Source organism: Gigantopelta aegis, chromosome 10 (genome assembly GCF_016097555.1).
Source record: "Gigantopelta aegis isolate Gae_Host chromosome 10, Gae_host_genome, whole genome shotgun sequence".
Lineage (NCBI taxonomy): Eukaryota > Metazoa > Mollusca > Gastropoda > Neomphalida > Peltospiridae > Gigantopelta > Gigantopelta aegis.
The window spans coordinates 766,882-789,125 of record NC_054708.1 but is presented as its reverse complement, the minus strand read 5'-3'; the positions used below and the strand labels follow the sequence as shown (position 1 = coordinate 789,125).

Genomic DNA, 22,244 nt, shown 5'->3' with positions numbered 1-22,244 from the left:
TCATAAATAACGATGTCTTACCAAAACAAGCTTGTGTTGTTGTCTCCACTGTGCTTGCAGCAGTACTCTCTGAGGTGGTACCTGTGGTACTTTCTGTGGTGACAGTACTTTCTGTTGTAGCAGTACTTTCTGTTGTAGCGATACTTTCTGTGGTGGCAGTACTTTCTGTTGTAGCGGTACTTTCTGTTGTAGCAGTACTTTCTGTTGTAGCGGTACTGTCTGTAGTGGCAGTACTTTCTGTTGTAGCGGTACTTTCTGTGGTGGCAGTACTTTCTGTTGTAGTGGTACTTTCTATATAATATATATAGACACAACATTAAGATTGCCAATATACTTCTCAGGTCAATCTCACCTAAGTAATATTGTGCACAATCAAGGACCCGCCCTCCACACTAGACACAAATCAAGGACCCGCCCCTCCACACTAGACACAAATCAAGGACCCGCCCTCCACACTAGACACAAATCACCAGTTAGTATACACACATAACAAGACTATTTCACATGGCACTTGCAAGTCGCACACAGAACACAAAGCAACATATAAAGCAAGACGTACATGAGTCCACACATAATGATTATGATGAGCATATGAGTGAAAACTAGTCACATAATAACCTAATCCTACAAGGCACATAATAACCTAATCCTCCAATACACATAATAACCTAATCATACTAGGCACATAATAACCTAATCCTTCAATACATATAATAACCTAATCCTTCAAGTCACATAACAACCTAATCCTTCAATACACATAATAACCTAATCCTTCAAGTCACATAATAACCTAATCCTACAAAGCACACACTAACCTAATCCTTCAAGTCACATAATAACCTAATCCTACAAGACACATAATAACCTAATCCTACAAGACACATAATAACCTAATCTTACAGGACACATAATAACCTAATCTTACAGGACACATAATAACCTAATCCTACAGGACACATAATAACCTAATCTTACAGGACACATAATTACTTAATCCTACAAGGCACATAATAACCTAATCTTACAAGAAACATAATAACCTAATCTTACAGGACACATAATAACCTAATCTTACAGGACACATAATAATCTAATCATACAACACATAATAACCTAATCTTACAAGGCACATAATAATAACCTAATCTAATCTTACAAGGCACACCTAATCTTACAGGACACATAATAACCTAATCATAATAACCTACAAGGACACATAATAATCTAATTGTTATTAACGTAATCATAATAACCTAATAGTACAGGACACATAATAACCTAATCTTACGTAATGTTACAGGCACATAATAACCTAATGTTACAAGGACACATAATAACCTAATGTTACAAGACACATAATAATAATACAACACATAATCTAATCGTACAGGCACATAATAACCTAATCTTACAAGACACATAATAACCTAATCTTACAAGGTACAACACATAATAACACTAATCCTAATGTTACAAGACACATAATAACCTAATGTTACAGGAGTACACATAATAATAATCTACAAGACACATAATAACCTAATGTTACAAGACACATAATAACCTAATACAGGTTACAGGACACTATAAGAAACATAATAACCTAATCTTACAGTTACAGGACACATAATAACCTAATGTTACAGGACACATAATAACCTAATCCTACAAGACACATAATAACCTAATCTTACAGGACACATAATAACCTAATCTTACAAGACACATAATAACTTTCTAACCTAATCTTACAAGACACATAATAACCTAATGTTACAGGACACATAATAACCTAATGACACATAATAACCTAATGTTACAGGACACATAATAACCTAATGTTACAGGACACATAATAACCTAGTGTTACAGGACACATAATAACTTAATCCTACAAGGCACATAATAACCTAATGTTACAGGACACATAATAACCTAATGTTACAGGACACATAATAACCTAATGTTACAGGACACATAATAACCTAATGTTACAGGAAACATAATAACCTAATGTTACAGGACACATAATAACCTAATCGTACAAGGCACATAATAACCTAATCTTACAAGACACATAATAACCTAATCGTACAAGGCACATAATAACCTAATCTTACAAGACACATAATAACCTAATCGTACAAGGCACATAATAACCTAATCTTACAAGACACATAATAACCTAATCTTACAAGACACATAATAACCTAATGTTACAGGACACATAATAACCTAATGTTACAGGACACATAATAACCTAATGTTACAGGACACATAATAACCTAATCTTACAAGACACATAATAACCTAATGTTACAAGGCATATAATAACCTAATGTTACAGGACACATAATAACCTAATCTTACAGGACACATAATAATCTAATCTTACAAGACACATAATAACCTAATCTTACAAGGCACATAATAACCTAATCTTACAAGACACATAATAACCTAATCCTATAAGAAACATAATAACCTAATCTTACAGGACACATAATAACCTAATCTTACAAGACACATAATAACCTAATCTTACAAGACACATAATAACCTAATCCTATAAGAAACATAATAACCTAATCTTACAGGACACATAATAACCTAATCTTACAAGACACATAATAACCTAATCTTACAAGACACATAATAACCTAATGTTACAGGACACATAATAACCTAATGTTACAGGACACATAATAACCTAATGTTACAGGACACATAATAACCTAATGTTACAGGACACATAATAACCTAATCTTACAGGACACATACTAACCTAATCTTACAAGACATATAATAACCTAATCTTACAAGACACATAATAACCTAATCTTACAAGACACATAATAACCTAATGTTACAGGACACATAATAACCTAATGTTACAGGACACATAATAACCTAATGTTACAGGACACATAATAACCTAATCTTACAAGACACATAATAACCTAATGTTACAAGGCATATAATAACCTAATGTTACAGGACACATAATAACCTAATCTTACAAGACACATAATAACCTAATCTTACAAGACACATAATAACCTAATCTTACAAGACACATAATAACCTAATCTTACAGGACACATAATAACCTAATCTTACAAGACACATAATAACCTAATCCTACAAGGCACATAATAACCTAATCTTACAGGACACATAATAACCTAATCCTATAAGAAACATAATAACCTAATCTTACAAGGCACATAATAACCTAATCTTACAAGACACATAATAACCTAATCTTACAGGACACATAATAACCTAATCTTACAAGACACATAATAACCTAATCTTACAGGACACATAATAACCTAATCTTACAAGACACATAATAACCTAATCTTACAAGGCACATAATAACCTAATCTTACAAGACACATAATAACCTAATCTTACAAGACACATAATAACCTAATCCTATAAGAAACATAATAACCTAATCTTACAGGACACATAATAACCTAATCTTACAAGACACATAATAACCTAATCTTACAAGACACATAATAACCTAATCTTACAAGACACATAATAACCTAATCCTACAAGGCACATAATAACCTAATCTTACAGGACACATAATAACCTAATCCTATAAGAAACATAATAACCTAATCTTACAAGGCACATAATAACCTAATCTTACAAGACACATAATAACCTAATCTTACAGGACACATAATAACCTAATCTTACAAGACACATAATAACCTAATCTTACAGGACACATAATAACCTAATCTTACAAGACACATAATAACCTAATCTTACAAGGCACATAATAACCTAATCTTACAAGACACATAATAACCTAATCCTATAAGAAACATAATAACCTAATCTTACAGGACACATAATAACCTAATCTTACAAGACACATAATAACCTAATCTTACAAGACACATAATAACCTAATCCTATAAGAAACATAATAACCTAATCTTACAGGACACATAATAACCTAATCTTACAAGACACATAATAACCTAATCTTACAAGACACATAATAACCTAATGTTACAGGACACATAATAACCTAATGTTACAGGACACATAATAACCTAATGTTACAGGACACATAATAACCTAATGTTACAGGACACATAATAACCTAATCTTACAAGACACATAATAACCTAATCTTACAAGACACATAATAACCTAATCTTACAAGACACATAATAACCTAATGTTACAGGACACATAATAACCTAATGTTACAGGACACATAATAACCTAATGTTACAGGACACATAATAACCTAATCTTACAGGACACATAATAATCTAATCTTACAAGACACATAATAACCTAATCTTACAAGGCACATAATAACCTAATCTTACAAGACACATAATAACCTAATCCTATAAGAAACATAATAACCTAATCTTACAGGACACATAATAACCTAATCTTACAAGACACATAATAACCTAATCTTACAAGACACATAATAACCTAATCCTATAAGAAACATAATAACCTAATCTTACAGGACACATAATAACCTAATCTTACAAGACACATAATAACCTAATCTTACAAGACACATAATAACCTAATGTTACAGGACACATAATAACCTAATGTTACAGGACACATAATAACCTAATGTTACAGGACACATAATAACCTAATGTTACAGGACACATAATAACCTAATCTTACAGGACACATACTAACCTAATCTTACAAGACATATAATAACCTAATCTTACAAGACACATAATAACCTAATCTTACAAGACACATAATAACCTAATGTTACAGGACACATAATAACCTAATGTTACAGGACACATAATAACCTAATGTTACAGGACACATAATAACCTAATCTTACAAGACACATAATAACCTAATGTTACAAGGCATATAATAACCTAATGTTACAGGACACATAATAACCTAATCTTACAAGACACATAATAACCTAATCCTACAAGGCACATAATAACCTAATCTTACAGGACACATAATAACCTAATCCTATAAGAAACATAATAACCTAATCTTACAAGGCACATAATAACCTAATCTTACAAGACACATAATAACCTAATCTTACAGGACACATAATAACCTAATCTTACAAGACACATAATAACCTAATCTTACAGGACACATAATAACCTAATCTTACAAGACACATAATAACCTAATCTTACAAGGCACATAATAACCTAATCTTACAAGACACATAATAACCTAATGTTACAGGACACATAATAACCTAATCTTACAAGACACATAATAACCTAATCCTACAAGGCACATAATAACCTAATCTTACAGGACACATAATAACCTAATCCTATAAGAAACATAATAACCTAATCTTACAAGGCACATAATAACCTAATCTTACAAGACACATAATAACCTAATCTTACAGGACACATAATAACCTAATCTTACAAGACACATAATAACCTAATCTTACAGGACACATAATAACCTAATCTTACAAGACACATAATAACCTAATCTTACAAGGCACATAATAACCTAATCTTACAAGACACATAATAACCTAATCCTATAAGAAACATAATAACCTAATCTTACAGGACACATAATAACCTAATCTTACAAGACACATAATAACCTAATCTTACAAGACACATAATAACCTAATCCTATAAGAAACATAATAACCTAATCTTACAGGACACATAATAACCTAATCTTACAAGACACATAATAACCTAATCTTACAAGACACATAATAACCTAATCCTATAAGAAACATAATAACCTAATCTTACAGGACACATAATAACCTAATCTTACAAGACACATAATAACCTAATCCTATAAGAAACATAATAACCTAATCTTACAGGACACATAATAACCTAATCTTACAAGACACATAATAACCTAATCTTACAAGACACATAATAACCTAATGTTACAGGACACATAATAACCTAATCTTACAGGACACATAATAACTTGATGCTACAAGGCACATAATAACATAAATCCTACAAGGCACACACTTCTGCAATTATATAACAGTAAAGAAAGAAAAAAGGCACTCCAATATCTGAAATATTCCAAACTGAACAAAATCAAACTGAAGGTAAAATACCAACCAACTGATGTAGCTGTACTTTCTGTGGTGGCTGTACTTTCAGTGGTGGCTGTACTTTCAGTGGTGGCTGTACTTTCTGGGGTGGCTGTACTTTCAGTGGTGGCTGTACTTTCAGTGGTGGCTGTACTTTCTGGGGTGGCTGTACTTTCAGTGGTGGCTGTACTTTCAGTGGTGGCTGTACTTTCAGTGGTGGCTGTACTTTCTGGGGTGGCTGTACTTTCAGTGGTGGCTGTACTTTCAGTGGTGGCTGTACTTACAGTGGTGGCTGTACTTTCAGTGGTGGCTGTACTTACAGTGGTGGCTGTACTTTCAGTGGTGGCTGTACTTTCAGTGGTGGCTGTACTTTCAGTGGTGGCTGTACTTTCAGTGGTGGCTGTACTTTCTGTGGTGGCTGTACTTTCAGTGGTGGCTGTACTTTCAGTGGTGGCTGTACTTTCTGTGGTGGCTGTACTTTCTGTGATGGCTGTACTTTCAGTGATGGCTGTACTTTCTGTGGTACCAGTTGTTCCCTCTGTGGTAGATATAACAGTTATAGGACTTGTTCCTCTTAGACAATATTATATACAGATAATGATCAGACCTTTCTGTGAACTGAAGCAGACAGAACACAGCTGATTGGCTGCCCTTATGGACTTCTTGTTTCACACCAACCACACAACCACACAAAAGCGTAAAAGACAGGGGGAAGAACAAAATGAGCTAGTCTGAAACCTTTTCATCATGTATTTCCATAATTCCACCCACAGTATTAGTTGTAATCCATGTGAAAAAGTGCAGTGATTTGTTTGTAAACTTATATAGTTGTTTGGCAGTAACAGGGCCTCCACAAGTCCAAAGTATTGGACTCGAGTACTCGAGGGTCAAACTCGACTTGGACCCGAGTACCCGACACACACACACTAGATGATAATGAGACTATGGAATAAAGTAAACTTGTATTATGTATCTTAATTCCAGCGCTGAACATGGATGCCAAATCATGCCATTGTACTGCATTGCAGACATTATCACAGCCCTATAATGTAAACGGCTGCAAGCATATGGCAAAATGATAATGCTCTTCCTTGCACAGTGCTTGAAGTTTAATTGGATATAGGTACGTTAATATGTTATCCTATCCTATTCTTGCACGGGTACTCGAGTCCTGTGAGCGGCCCCGGGTCTTGCTCGACCCGTGCCCAGGTACTAAATTATTCGTGGAGACCCTAGGCAGTAATGCTAATTTGAATAAACGTTTTCAGACTAGGGCATTTTTGATAAATTCGGACAAACATCAAGAGCCCGCCACCTTAAAAACATGGAATTCTTGTACAATCAGTTTAAAATCAAGTTCTCTAGACCGGCCTCGGTGGTGTCGTGGTTAAGCCATCGGACATAAGGCTGGTAGGTACTGGGTTCGCAGCCTGGTACCGGCCTCGGTGGTGTCGTGGTTAACCATCGGACATAAGGCTGGTAGGTACTGGGTTCGCAGCCTGGTACCGGCCTCGGTGGTGTCGTGGTTAAGCCATCGGACATAAGGCTGGTAGGTACTGGGTTCGCAGCCTGGTACCGGCCTCGGTGGTGTCGTGGTTAAGCCATCGGACATAAGGCTGGTAGGTACTGGGTTCGCAGCCTGGTACCGGCCTCGGTGGTGTTGTGGTTAAGCCATCGGAGATAAGGCTGGTAGGTACTGGGTTCGCAGCCTGGTACCGGCCTCGGTGGTGTCGTGGTTAACCATCGGACATAAGGCTGGTAGGTACTAGGTTCGCAGCCTGGTACCGGCCTCGGTGGTGTCGTGGTTAAGCCATCGGAGATAAGGCTGGTAGGTATTGGGTTCGCAGCCTGGTACCGGCCTCGGTGGTGTCGTGGTTAAGCCATCGGAGATAAGGCTGGTAGGTACTGGGTTCGCAGCCTGATACGGCTCCCACCCAGAGTGAGTTTTAATGACTCAATGGGTAGGTGTAAGACCGCTACACCCTCTTCACTATCACTGACAACTAACCACTAACAACTAACCCACTGTCTCCCACCCAGAGTGAGTTTTAATGACTCAATGGGTAGGTGTAAGACCGCTACACCCTCTTCACTATCACTGACAACTAACCACTAACAACTAACCCACTGTCTCCCACCCAGAGTGAGTTTTAATGACTCAATGGGTAGGTGTAAGACCGCTACACCCTCTTCACTATCACTGACAACTAACCACTAACAACTAACCCACTGTCCTGGGCAGACAGCCCAGATAGCTGAGATATGAACCCAGAAGAGAGTGCTTGAACCTTAATTAAGTACGAAAATAAGTTGAAATGAATGAATGACATCAACCAAACAATCAAATGCATCAAAGGTTGCAATTTATAATTTTGAAACTATGTAGATATAATATTTTTAAAGTTAAATGAACTGCTATCCTCTTTGTATGATACACATCACAAAGTTTACCATAATGTTATATCGGAAAGATCAAGACATATAAAATAATGTAAGAAATAATTCAACATCCACGGAATAAAGTCAAGCCAATAACCCTCTGTGAGAGAATCAGTCTACAAAATGAGCTAACACAGGACTGTCGCTAACTGCTGCAAATAGCAGCACGCCACAGACACAGAATACCCACAGAGCAACATTACTTCATGGTAATCAAGCACTTTACAGAGACACTGCAATATAGCAATATAGTCATCAAGAAGTACTTTATAGAAACACGACAACAGAGTTATCAAGAAGTACTTTATAGAAACACGACAACAGAGTAATCAAGAAGTACTTTATAGAAACACGACAACAGAGTAATCAAGAAGTATTTTATAGTAACACGACAACAGAGTTATCAAGAAGTACTTTATAGAAACACGACAACAGAGTTATCAAGAAGTACTTTATAGAAACACTACACAGAGTAATCAAGACGTACTTTGTAGAAACAGAATAATCAAGAAGTACTTAATAGAAACACTACACAGAGTAATCAAGACGTACTTTGTAGAAACAGAATAATCAAGAAGTACTTAATAGAAACACTACACAGAATAATCAAGAACATTACAGAAACATTACTTCATAGTCAGATCTAGTTTACAGCATAAGCATATGTTTAACAATGTCATGACAAACAGAAACTTACTAGTTATATCAGTGGTTCCTGTTCTTTCGCTAATTTTTTCAGTTATTTCAGAAGTTGTTTCTGTCACCTCACTAGTTATTCCCGTGACTTTGCTAGTTGTTCCTGCGACTTCACTAGTTGTTCCATTAAATTCACTAGTTATTCCTGTGATCTCACTAGTTATTCCTGTTACTTCACTAGTTGTTCTTGTGATCTCACTAGTTATTCCTGTTACTTCACTAGTTGTTTCTGTGACCTGACTAGTTGTTCCTGTGATTTCACTAGTTGTTCCTTTAACTGTACTAGTTGTGCCTTTGACATTAATAGTTGTTTCCATAACTTCACTAGTTATTCCTGTTACTTCACTAGTTATTTCTGTGATTTCACTAGTTAGTCCCGTGACTTCACTTGTTGTTCCTGTGACCTCACTAGTTGCTCCTGTCACCATGCTAGTTATTCCTGTGACTTCATTAATTATTCCCGTGACGTCACTAGTTGTTCCTGTGACTTCGCTAGTCGTTCTATTAAGTTCACTAGTTGTTCCTGTTACTTCACTAGTTGCTCCCGTGATTTCACTTATTGTTCCATTAACTTCACTAGTTGTTCCTGTTACCTCACTAGCTATTCCTGTTACTTCACTAGTTGTTCCTGTGGCTTCACTAGACATTTCTGTAACTGTACTAGTTGTGCCTGTGACTTTAATAGTTGTTTCCGTAACTTCACTAGTTATTGTTGTGACTTCACTAGTTGTTCTTGTGACTTCACTGGTTGTGATTTCACTAGTTGTATTTGTGACTTCACTAGTTATTCCTGTGATTTCACTAGTTGTTCCTGTGACTTCACTAGTTGTTCCATTAACTTCACTAGTTGCTCCTGTCACCTCACTAGTCGTCTCTGTGATTTCAGTAGTTGTTCCTGTGATTTCGCTGGTTTTTCCTGTGATTTCACTAGTTTTGTCTGTGACTTCACTAGTTATTTCTGTAGTTTCAGGTAATGACGAATATATATAGTTGTTGACAACCATTATTTTAGTTTTTTCAAGTGTTAATTTAATAAAACTGTCTAACAACTGCAAGCAAACTCAATAAATAAAAATATTAAAAATGTCAGAAACTAAACTAATGGTGCAAAGCAAAACAAAACACACATTTGTTTGTCAGTTCTTTTATTGACAGCTGTCATCAAATCTCTTGTTACGACTTGACCATAAAAAGAAATAACTATGACATTTAGAAAAAAAAGATGTCAGGTTTAAATAAATCTCAACATTTTACTACCTATAAACGGAACATTAAGTCAGGTGGCTAAAATGACTATGAACTGAGTTGAGGTGGTACATACATGTAGATAAAAGTGATGGAAAACTGTGAACTAGGACATGGTAGTGAACAGACAATAAGACAAGGACAGAGAAGAAAACAAACCAATTAGACTAGGACAGGGTAGTGAACAAAACAATTACACTAGTAGTTACTAGGACAGTGAACAATCAGACTAGGACAGAGCAGTGAACAAAACAGACTAGGACAGAGCAGTGAATAAAACAGAGTACTGAACAAACCAATACTAGTTGGATAGATCAGTGAACACACAATTACACTAGGACAGAGCAATGAATAAAACAGACTAGGACAGTGCAGTGAACAAATAATAAGACTAAAACTGAGCAGTGAATGAAACAATGAAACAAACACAGTACAGTGAACAAAACAATTAGGCTAGGACAGCAGTGAACAAAACAATAAGACCAGGTCACAAAAGTGAACCAAACATATTAGGACATGGTAGTGAACAAAACAATTCGACTAGAACAGAGCAATGAACAAGACAATTAAACTAGGATAGAGCAATGAACAAGACAACCAGACTAGGACAGAGTAGTGAACAAAACAATTCGACTAGAACAGAGTACAAAACAGATTAGAACATAGCAGTGAACAAAACAATTAGACTAGAACAGAGCAGTGAACAAAACAATTAGACTAGAACAGAGCAGTGAACAAAACAATTATATTAGGACAGAGCAGTGAACATTTGAATAACCAGTTTATGGATTAAACCATACAATTTTTACATAACTTATTTTGCTTTGCATAACCCATTATGACCATGTAAGTGATGTCCTAAATTGAACAAACAAACACCAAATTGGTTATGCAAAAACTATATTTGCATGAGCAATGTGTGAACAAAACAATCATTCATACAATGTTCAGTGGCCTGAATACGAAGCAGTGAACAAAATAAAACACTGGAAGTGAACGAAATAATTACACTACAACAGACATGAACAAAACAAAGAAAATTAAAAATAAAGTTAATTTTAGTTTTTAAAAATGCTGTTAGTTTCAATGGCAGCAAACTAAGGACAGTCCCAAATTAAAACAATAAAATAAAAACAATTAAAAATGTACATTTTTTAAAATGCACCATTTTTTAACTGAATTAACACATAAATTAAGAAAACATACTTGTTATACCAGATATTATTTTTATACAAATTAATAAATAAATTAACATGTTTTATTTTAAAATTAATGACCAAATAAATTAACATTATATATTTTTTAAATTTATTTATTAAAAGAAAAAACCGAATTAACATGCACCTGATATTATGTTTACATGAATGAACATTTAAACCGAATTAACATGCACCTGATATTATGTTTACATGAATGGACATTTAATTAACATGCACCTGATATTATGTTTACATGAATGAACATTTAAACTGAATTAACATGCACCTGATATTATGTTTACATGAATGAACATTTAAACCGAATTAACATGCACCTGATATTATGTTTACATGAATGAACATTTAAACCGAATTAACATGCACCTGATATTATGTTTACATGAATGGACATTTAAACCGAATTAACATGCACCTGATATTATGTTTACATGAATGAACATTTAAACCGAATTAACATGCACCTGATATTATGTTTACATGAATGAACATTTAAACCTAATTAACATGCACCTGATATTATGTTTACATGAATGGACATTTAAAGGGACTATTCTGCTTTTTCTGGTATTTTTGTTAAATATAAAATCTTACCTTAACATGTTTTAAATACAAAGCTTAATTATAGGGATACAGACATTTAGGATGACCTTTGGCCAAATTATTTCAAATTTCATTTGACCACTGGAAGAAATTTAATACATTTGTACATATGAAACTAACCCGAAATACATACAGTATATATTCATACATTAATATATTGAAACTAATTTAGACAAATATCGATATTGAGATAGTAACAAAACATTAAAATGTCCAGAAATGCGTAGGTTATAAAGATATCTATATTCCAAGCAACAAAAAATAAGAAATTGTAACTTTAAGAATATAAAAACATTTTATTTTCCAAAAACCTTTTAAAATGACCACAAACAGGATAGTCCCTTTAATTATTATTTAAAAAAAAATAATGAATGAATGAACAAGTACAAGTATTATTTTTAATTGAATAAAGTGCTCACCTGTCGTCGACTCTATTGATTCAGTGGTGCTGCCCACAGTGCTTGATGTAGTAAGAACGCCATCAGCAGTTTTCTTGATGGCATTCTTCACCGTCCATCCTTCAATGACAATGTTCGCAAAAATGTTCGATATTATTGACTTGCCAATATAAAATTTGGTATAGGCACGAGTTGTAACCGATCTTGAGATGAATGTTTTTGTCTGTGCGACGAGGACCCCGTCAAAATAGAGCGTCAGTCCGTACTGCAGGCTCCAGGAGAACTCCACCGTGATGAAGACGTTCAGTTTGTACGAGGACGTGTACACCGTCCACTCCTGCGTCGCGGTGCTCACCCTGCAGTAAAAGCGACTGTTCTTGATGTACATGGACACCCCATACCCATTGACCTGATCTGCTCCACTGCTGATAATATACACAGTCTCCTTGATGGTGATCAGCTTCAGGTTGAAGGACACAGTCAGACCCAGCTTACAATCCGTCGGTGTCCACAGACATCCGCTAGCAGACCCTGAGTAATCGATGTACTGCGAGACACCATCCAGTAAAACGGCCGTTTTCCCACCGTCCTTTCCTAGCACGAGTTCTGTGACTCCGAATAATGTGAAATTGAAGCTGGCGGTTATGAGTTTGGCGGTAATGATCTGCAGGAAGATGTACTCCTTGACAATTATGTCTGTGTCTGGAACAGACAGAAAACACTGACTGACATTCATGTGGCACTTAAATAGTTAGAGCTTCTGGTGTCTTTTCAGAACTTCATTAATAATTAACCACCAGTAACATACATGAAGATAAGACATTTAAATGACGTTACATATTTACATATTACATATTTAAATAAAAGATAATGAGATGAATGGGGAAGCCACAGTATTTCTCTTTCAGTATGGAAACACATGACATGACCATGGTGCACACTTGACATGACCGTGGTGCACACTTGACATGACCATAGTGCACACTTGACATGACCTTGCTGCACACTTGCTGGCAACTAAACTATCCTGGATTCACCCAACCTCAGGGAGCATAGAACCTGGGGAAAGATACATTCGACAGACACTTCCCTAATGGCAAACATAAGTAGATGAAATTTAGCAGATGTGGCTTTACACTTTCTCCATTTCACTATAGCAGTTCACCGCTCTGGGTTCTAGCCATTCTGGAATGAAACATCCACTACTGCCCCAGGTGGGAATCCTGTACCTACCTACCTTGAAGATGAAGATTGATAACAGTTCCTACAAGAACTTATCCTATTACCAGCAACTTGAGGAGAACCCTCAATGTTTTCCTAAACCTACTGGTAAGAGTAACCCAAGCTGTTTTCCTAAAATTACTGGTAATAGTAACCCATGTTGATTTTTTATACTTACTGGTAATAATAACCCCTGTTCATTTCCTATACTTACTGATAATAGTAACCCATGTGCATTTCCTATACTTACTGATACTAGTAACTTATGTTGATTTCCTATATTTACTGGTAATAGTTACCCATGTTGATTTCCTATACTTACTGGTAATAGTAACTCAAGTTGATTTTTCATACTTACTGGTAATAGTAAGTCAAGATGTTTCCTATATTTACTGGTAATAGTAAGCCAAGATGTTTTCTATACTTACCGGTAATAGTAAGCCAATATGTTTCTTATACTTACTGGTGGTAATAACCCAAGATGTTTCCTATACTTACTGGTAATAGTATCCCAATATTTTACCTATACTTACTCTTAATAGTAATCCAGTATGTTTCCTATACTTACTGGTAATAGTAATTCATGTTGATTTCCTATATTTACTGGTAATAGTAACCCACGTTGGGTTCCTATAATTACTGGTAATAGTAACCATTGATTTCCTATACTTACTGGTAATTAATTGTAAGACATGTTGATTTCCTATACTTACTAGTAATAGTAACCCATGCTGGTTTCCTATACTTACTGGTAATAGTGCCCATGTTGCTTTCCTATACTTACTGGTAACAGTAACCCAAGATGTTTCCTATATTTACTGGTAATAGTAAGCCAAGATGTTTTCTATACTTACTGGCAATAGTAACCCAATATGTTTCTTATACTTACTGGTAATAATAACCCAATATATTTCTTATACTTACTGGTAATAGTAACCAAATATGTTTTCCTATACTTACTGGTAATAGTAACCCAAAATGTTTTTCCATTGTCACAACGTTCAATGAAACTGGCAGGATTTACAAATCCATCACCGTAACACTTGCTGTCGATAATACAGACACCGGACTGAAAAACATTTACACAATAATGTAACACATGTGTTATGTTTATGTAAAACATCAAACTGATAATTTTATCACGTATGACTTATGTTGATAAAAAAACAAAACAGACTAGACTTGGAAACATTTACACATATAATATAAGTGGAATGTTGATATAAAACATCAAACTGTAAATTGCTATGTTATGAAGTGATGTTTTCTCTGGAAACCCACATTTATAATTGACCTCACTTGTCACTGGAAAGGGTTATAAAATCTACAACAGACACTAAATTAATGCTTATAACTGCTGGGATTATTGTGTGTAGTTATTAGAATTGCATCTTGTGAAATATATATATTATTAGACAGATTATATAAAATTTAATGCGGAATATCAAGTCTCAGAGTTAGCCTACCTGTTTCTGGCAGCCAGTGGTGGTACAGGTGTCACACATTGAATCGAAGGCTACATACAAGATGGAATCGCTTGCTGCACTGGAAACCTTAACAGAGATCTGGAAAGCTCCTGTAGATTTCAGAGTGCAAATCACCTGTTCTTCACTGACATATGTTGCTGTTACTTCAGTCACATTGCCCGTTGTTTTATACTCCGTCTGTGATGTCTACACATAACAATATCAATACAAATATTACTTCAATCACATTGCCCGTTGTTTTATTCTCCGTCTGTGATATCTACACATAACAATATCAACACAACTATTACTTCAATCACATTGCCCATTGTTTTATACTCCGTCTGTGATATCTACACATAACAATATCTTAATCAACACAAATATTACTTCAGTCACATTACTTTCCATCATTTTTTATATCGGGTCTGTAATATCTACACATAATTGGAACACAGTATGTGGGGTTTGTTTTGTATTAAGTGCAAATGTATTCACCAGTTAGTATTTAACAGTGCGTTAATGAGATGTGTTTTTTAAATTTAACTGTGAGCTGTGTACTGATCACTGGTGGAGGATACTAATAAAAAGAATTAGCTTTAGGTTGCGTTGTACCAAATCACTGACTTCTGTGTCAAATCTTTGAGGTGCCCTGTAAAAGCAGCCATGGCACGGACTTGTGCAAATCGTATTTCCAGTTTTGGGAGTACTATGCATTGGTTTCGCTCATAACAACTAATAAAAAATATTAATTTATTGGCAACTGATAACAGTATTTGCATAAAAAATGAGGGTTGCTAATAGCAACATTCACTGTATGTCAAATGTCATACGACCCCTCCCATTGCCTTGCAGGTAGATTAAATGTGAAGTGCCACACTTCTTATTGGTGTATTGCCTACATGTGTTGATACACTACTTATAGGAGTTTTATAAGAAAATGTTAACATTACTGGCAATGGGAACTGATTTGGTCCAAGAGAACCTTTAACAATGCATTTTAATTGGATGTTGTGGACTAATTTAACAATCAGTGGGAATTTCATAACAGACTAGGCATGCATTATGTTCATAAATAACTGTGGGTATGTTTATACAGTACCACAATTAAAAACATGATCATAAGCCCATAGGCACAGCCTCTTTAGAAATACTTCCACAGACCAGTAAAACGTCAATTTGTATATTTATGATACATGATAAATAATTTTAAAATTACACCCAGTAAAACAATATGTGTATTTGTGATAGCTGATAAACAATCAAAGATTTTACCTCCAGTAAATCTTCAAGACATATATTTGTGATAACTGATACATAATTTAAAATATTACCTCCAGTAAATCTTCAAGACATATATTTGTGATAGCTGATACATAATTTAAAATATTACCTCCAGTTGTTCTGTTATGCACTTGAGTTGAGTTGTTTGTGCGAAACCTTGTCCGTATATAGAAACCTGAAGACAGGCAGCCTGGCGGACATCACACAGCCTGGGTTTTGTCAATTCGTACAGCACGGGTTTCTTCTTCAGATCAACAGAACAGTCATCGCCAGTGTAGTTGGCAGTACAATTACACCCACCTACAATACAAAGAAATTCATTTGAACACTTCAACGTTAGAACTTGCATTTTGATCATTTAGATTTTAAGTGTAACTTTATTTTTAAAAAAGTAAGTTTTGTTAAATACCACCACTAGAGCACAATGATTAATTATTAATCCTCAACTACTGGATGCCAGTTAGTCGGGCGAGATTATTTATGCAATAGGCGAAATTGTTGGTCTATTTCAACATTGAAAAAACAGGGGGAAAAGTGCAGTAATAAATTCTGAATTGTATACTAGTATAAACAGATTTTATGGCTATACCATCACGTTTGTTTTCGTCTTGAAAAATGTTTTATATAAACTTTTATATTGCAATTAGTTTTCGGCATACTTCGTAATTCACCCGAATCATTTCGTATACCCTCGGCATAATCCCGATTGCTTTCAAATTCTTTTCTTTCATGAGCTTCAATTGATTGGACGAGGATAGATTCTAGATCGACCGCCCATCAGGCTGATGCTTTATCATTGGGCTACGTCCCTCCCTCCTGATGTGTCAGATACAATTTAAGTATTTTTAAGTGGTACCTATTTCACACGACCCGTGTTCACTGCAGTCGGCGGGGCAGATGGCATCGATGATGTCAGGTGGAGGCTGCAAGACCTCAACTCCGTCCACCATGATGGTTTTCCAGAGGTCCGTGTTGAACTCCAGCGCAGTCAGGCATCGTTCTACCACATCAGACAATGCTGACGCAGTCCAATCAAATGAACCCATGATCTGTGAAGATTAACACACAGTGATCAACCAATGCACATTCATTTTATTATATACTGTAATATATTTAATATTCAGTGAAGTATAATGTTAACTAAAAAACCCATTTATAATATATTACAACATACAGTAGTATTAAATAGTTATAGTATTTTATTATACACCATGCATACTAGTATTAAGTGTTTATAGTACATTAGTATACAACATACACCAGTAGTCAAGTAGGAAAGGTACTGTATTCAACCAGATACAAAATCATTATATCCCACTTGTTTTCAGTATTTTGGCAAATGATAGAATTATATCCCATTTGTTATTAGTATTTTGGTATGTAGTTGAATTATCTTCCACTTTTTGTTAGTATTTTGACACATGATTGAATTATATACCAACTGTCAGTATTTTGTATATTGTTGAATGATCTCCCACTTGTAATCAGTATTTTGATATAGAGTTGAATTATCTCCCATTTGTAATCAGTATTTTGGTATACAGTTGAATTATCTCCCATTTGTAATCAGTATTTTGGTATATAGCTTAATGAGCTCCCACTAGTAATCAGTATTTTGGTATATAGTTGAATTATCTCCCATTTGTAATCATTATTTTGGTATATAGTTGAATTATCTCCCATTTGTAATCAGTATTTTGGTATATAGCTGAATGACCTCCCACTTGTAATCAGTGTTTTGGTATATAGCTGAATTATCTCCCACTTGTTATCAGTTTTTGGTACAAAATTGAAGTATGGCTATACAGCCATGTATAAGAAAAGGAAATCACAAAATATTTGTGTAAAATTAATTTTAGCTAATGCTAGCTGTCCAAAATGTTTGCTAAAAATGGCTTTACAATATTTAAAGCAGGGGCTCTATCCTGTACAACTTGGCCTAAAACATCCTTTAGACTGCTTTGTTTGGTCATTAACACAGCGTGGTGAACTATAGTGGTGAACTATACACAGAGTGATCAACTAACTACAGAGTGGTGAACTAACTACAGAGTGGTGAACTAACTACAGAGTGGTGAACTAACTACAGAGTGGTGAACTATACACATCGTAGTGAACTATAGTGGTGAACTATGCACAGAGTGGTGAACTAACTACAGAGTGGTGAACTATACACAGAGTAGTGAACTAACTACAGAGTGGTGAACTATACACAGAGTGGTGAACTAACTACAGAGTGGTAAATTATACACAGAGTGGTGAACTAACTACATAGTGGTTAACTATACACAGAGTGGTGAACTAACTACATAGTGGTGAACTATACACAGTGGTGAACTAACTGCAGAATGGTGAACTAACTACAGAGTGGTGAACTATACACAGTTGTGAACTATAGTGGTGAACTAACTACAGAGTGGTGAACTAACTACAGAGTGGTGAACTATAGTGGTGAACTAACTACAGAGTGGTGAACTAACTGCAGAATGGTGAACTAACTACAGAGTGGTGAACTATACACAGAGTGGTTAACTATAGTGGTGAACTATAGTGGTGAACTAAATACAGTCGTGAACTAAGTAGTGGTGAACTAACTACAGAGTGGTGACCTATAGTGGTGAACTAAGTACAGATTGGTGAACTATATTGGTGAACTAAGTACAGAGTGGTGAACTAAGTACAGTGGGGAACTAACTACAGAGTGGTGACCTATAGTGGTGAATTAAGTACAGAGTGGTGAACTAAGTACAGTGGTGAACTAACTACAGAGTGGTGAACTAACTACAGAGTGGTGAACTAACTACAGAGTGGTGAACTAACTACAGAGTGGTGAACTATAGTGGTGAACTAAGTACAGAGTGGTGAACTCAGTACAGTGGTGAACTCAGTACAGTGGTGAACTAACTACAGTGGCGAACTATAGTGGTGAGCTAAGTACAGAGTGGTAAACTAACTACAAAGTGGTGAACTAACTACATAGTGGTGAACTAAGTACAGAGTGGTGAACTATAATGGTGAACTAAGTACAGAGTGGTGAACTAACTACAGAGTGGTGACCTATAATGGTGAACTAACTACAGAGTGGTGACCTATAGTGGTGAACTAAGTACAACAGAGTGGTGAACATATAGTGGTGAACTAAGTACAGAGTGGTGAACTAACTACAGAACTGCTGTGTGAAAGTCACCTGAACGTCTTCAACACAGATATCGAGGCTGGCCGAGAAGCTGGCACTGATCACGTCTTTACACAGTCTACCCGAGGCTGATGCCTCAATCCGCAACTTGCATTGTTTCACTGCCTCAATATACGTTATGTTATATTCCACATGCTGAAAAACACAAAACACGTCTGTCAGTGTGAGTAATTATTCAAACAGTAGGATGGTGACTGACTTTTTTAAAAATGAAACACAATAACAAGCATTAACTTTGACTGAAATTCAGTTCTACAAGACAGATGTCTGCTGGTTGAAATCAAAACTTGCCAACAACTACTTTAACTGTGTTTGAAAAACATTTTGTCCTTTTTAAAAAGACATATATCACTATAATATCTGAAGAAAAATAGGGAAACTGGCAGCCGTATATGTTGAATTCATTATATCTTATAAGACTAAAACCACTATACTTACTGGTAACAGTCTATGTTGAATTCATTATGTCTGATAAGACTAAAACTACTATACGTACTGGTAACAGTCTATGTTGAATTCATTATATCTTATAAGACTAAAACCACTATACGTACTGGTGACACATAGTCTATGTTGAATTCAAACTCGGTCAGGGTTTGCTGTGTTAAGCATTTTTTCGGTGGCTTCTCGGTGTTCACAGAGCCCAACAGTTCATCAGTTATATCCTTTCCTGAAATAATAAAACTGCCTTTGTGAGTGAATGATCTTACAACACCAAAATTTACTTTTTAAATCCTTTTTAAAATAATAACACAATTATTTTTGTAAGTAAATATAATATAACACAAGAAGACGTTAGGTATTAAATCGTGTTTTTAAAATAATAACACAATTATTTGTGTAAGTAAATATAATATCACACAAGAAGACGTTAGGTATTAAATATAATATCACACAAGAAGACGTTAGGTATTAAATCGTGTTGTTAAAACTACAAATAACAAAACAATCTTCGTGAATAAATAATGTCACTCTATGACATGTTTCCTATTTAATTAAAACGAGAAACCTGAACCGGTATCTTTATATGTCAATTACTGCACAACATGTTAGCTTTTTAAATAATTTGTCTTGACACTATTCATACAAAAACTGTACATCTAGATGCTATTAAAGCCATAAGGATACAGGCTTCCATTTTTGTATGCATGCAGGCTGATTTTTTTTCCTAAATTAAATAAAAATGTCAGTATATTGATAACAATGTTTATTCATATAAGTGTTTCTATCAAACAGCTATATAGGATTGTAAACGAATCACTAGACATTTGTACCTGGCTTACAACTAATAATGTGAGCAGAATGATGAAATACATGTTGAAAAGGTTTTAGACCAGCTCATTTGGCCCAAATATCGCCATCGTTTTTGACCAAATTCAAAGATTTGCTTCAGCACTGGGGGTGGAGTTGACATCCCTCAACCCCACATCTTGTATCTTATTAATAAAACTAAGATATTTATATTACAGCAATTACCTTTCTTTTTTCCCTTTCGGCTGGCCTGGGCACACGATGTCTGGATGATATTTGAATCACAGACGGCCGTCTCTCCCTCCAGACAGTTGCAGAACACCGGAGATTCCGTGACGGCCTGATCAGCAGCATTTGAACATGTACCCGAGTAGATGGACTTGGCCTTTTCCACTCTGAAACACAGGTTATTTCATGGTAGTAAGACAACAGTGAAACATTACAACATGGGATATTTTACACCATGTACGTAACCTCAATAGATGGCCAATCTGTTTCACTCTGAAAGACACTATTTTCTTGTTTGTAGTCAAACATTAAATCTGTGTAACACAAATTATATCCTGATAGTAAAACATTTACAAAACTGGTAAATAAATAATCAGCTAATATTCAATAGTTCATTCATCAGAAATATACGCTATTTTACATGTTAGTAAAATAAATAAATAAAACAAATTATTAAAACTGGACAAACTTTTTACAGTGTTTAATTATTACCTCCAGCTCTTAGAAAATTCCACTGGTCTCTTTTCTCGTCCCTCGTAAAACGTTCCTGTCGACGTGATCAAGTCGTTAGACCTGTCTGCATCAAAGAAGCCACACAGTCCCTCGGTCTGCTCGAAGTCCACGGCGGATGCTCGGAACCAAACATCGAGGTATTTTCCACGTTTAAAATCGCTCTTCCTCACTGTCACATAGCCTCCTGTTGGCAGAATCACCTGAAACAACCACATACCCGTGACAAACCATGTTCCTGAAATCAACCACATAGCCTCCTGTTGGCAGAATGTCATGCAATTAACCACATAAATATAGCTGTGACAAACAATGTTCCTTTGTACAATAACAGTGATGACTCACAAGTGACATATTTCAATCTGTAATCAACCACATAGCTGTTAG

At 35.2% G+C, this 22,244-nt stretch overlaps 1 protein-coding gene across 1 annotated transcript in view; it reads right to left on the bottom strand.

Moving 5' to 3' along the window:
* The window catches only part of LOC121382817, a 74,723-nt gene extending 52,588 nt beyond the window's left edge, over positions 1-22,135 (bottom strand). Inside the window, exons 1-11 of the mRNA XM_041512441.1 lie at positions 21,840-22,135; positions 21,345-21,514; positions 20,423-20,538; positions 19,860-20,003; positions 17,529-17,721; positions 16,782-16,972; positions 15,389-15,595; positions 14,883-14,991; positions 12,723-13,403; positions 6,132-6,641; positions 22-291 (exon numbers count right to left, since the gene is read on the bottom strand). Coding sequence (XP_041368375.1) covers positions 22-291; positions 6,132-6,641; positions 12,723-13,403; positions 14,883-14,991; positions 15,389-15,595; positions 16,782-16,972; positions 17,529-17,721; positions 19,860-20,003; positions 20,423-20,538; positions 21,345-21,514; positions 21,840-22,135 — 2,887 coding nt within the window. The remainder of the gene's footprint in view (positions 1-21; positions 292-6,131; positions 6,642-12,722; positions 13,404-14,882; positions 14,992-15,388; positions 15,596-16,781; positions 16,973-17,528; positions 17,722-19,859; positions 20,004-20,422; positions 20,539-21,344; positions 21,515-21,839) is intronic.
* Between the last annotated feature and the right edge of the window lie 109 nt (positions 22,136-22,244).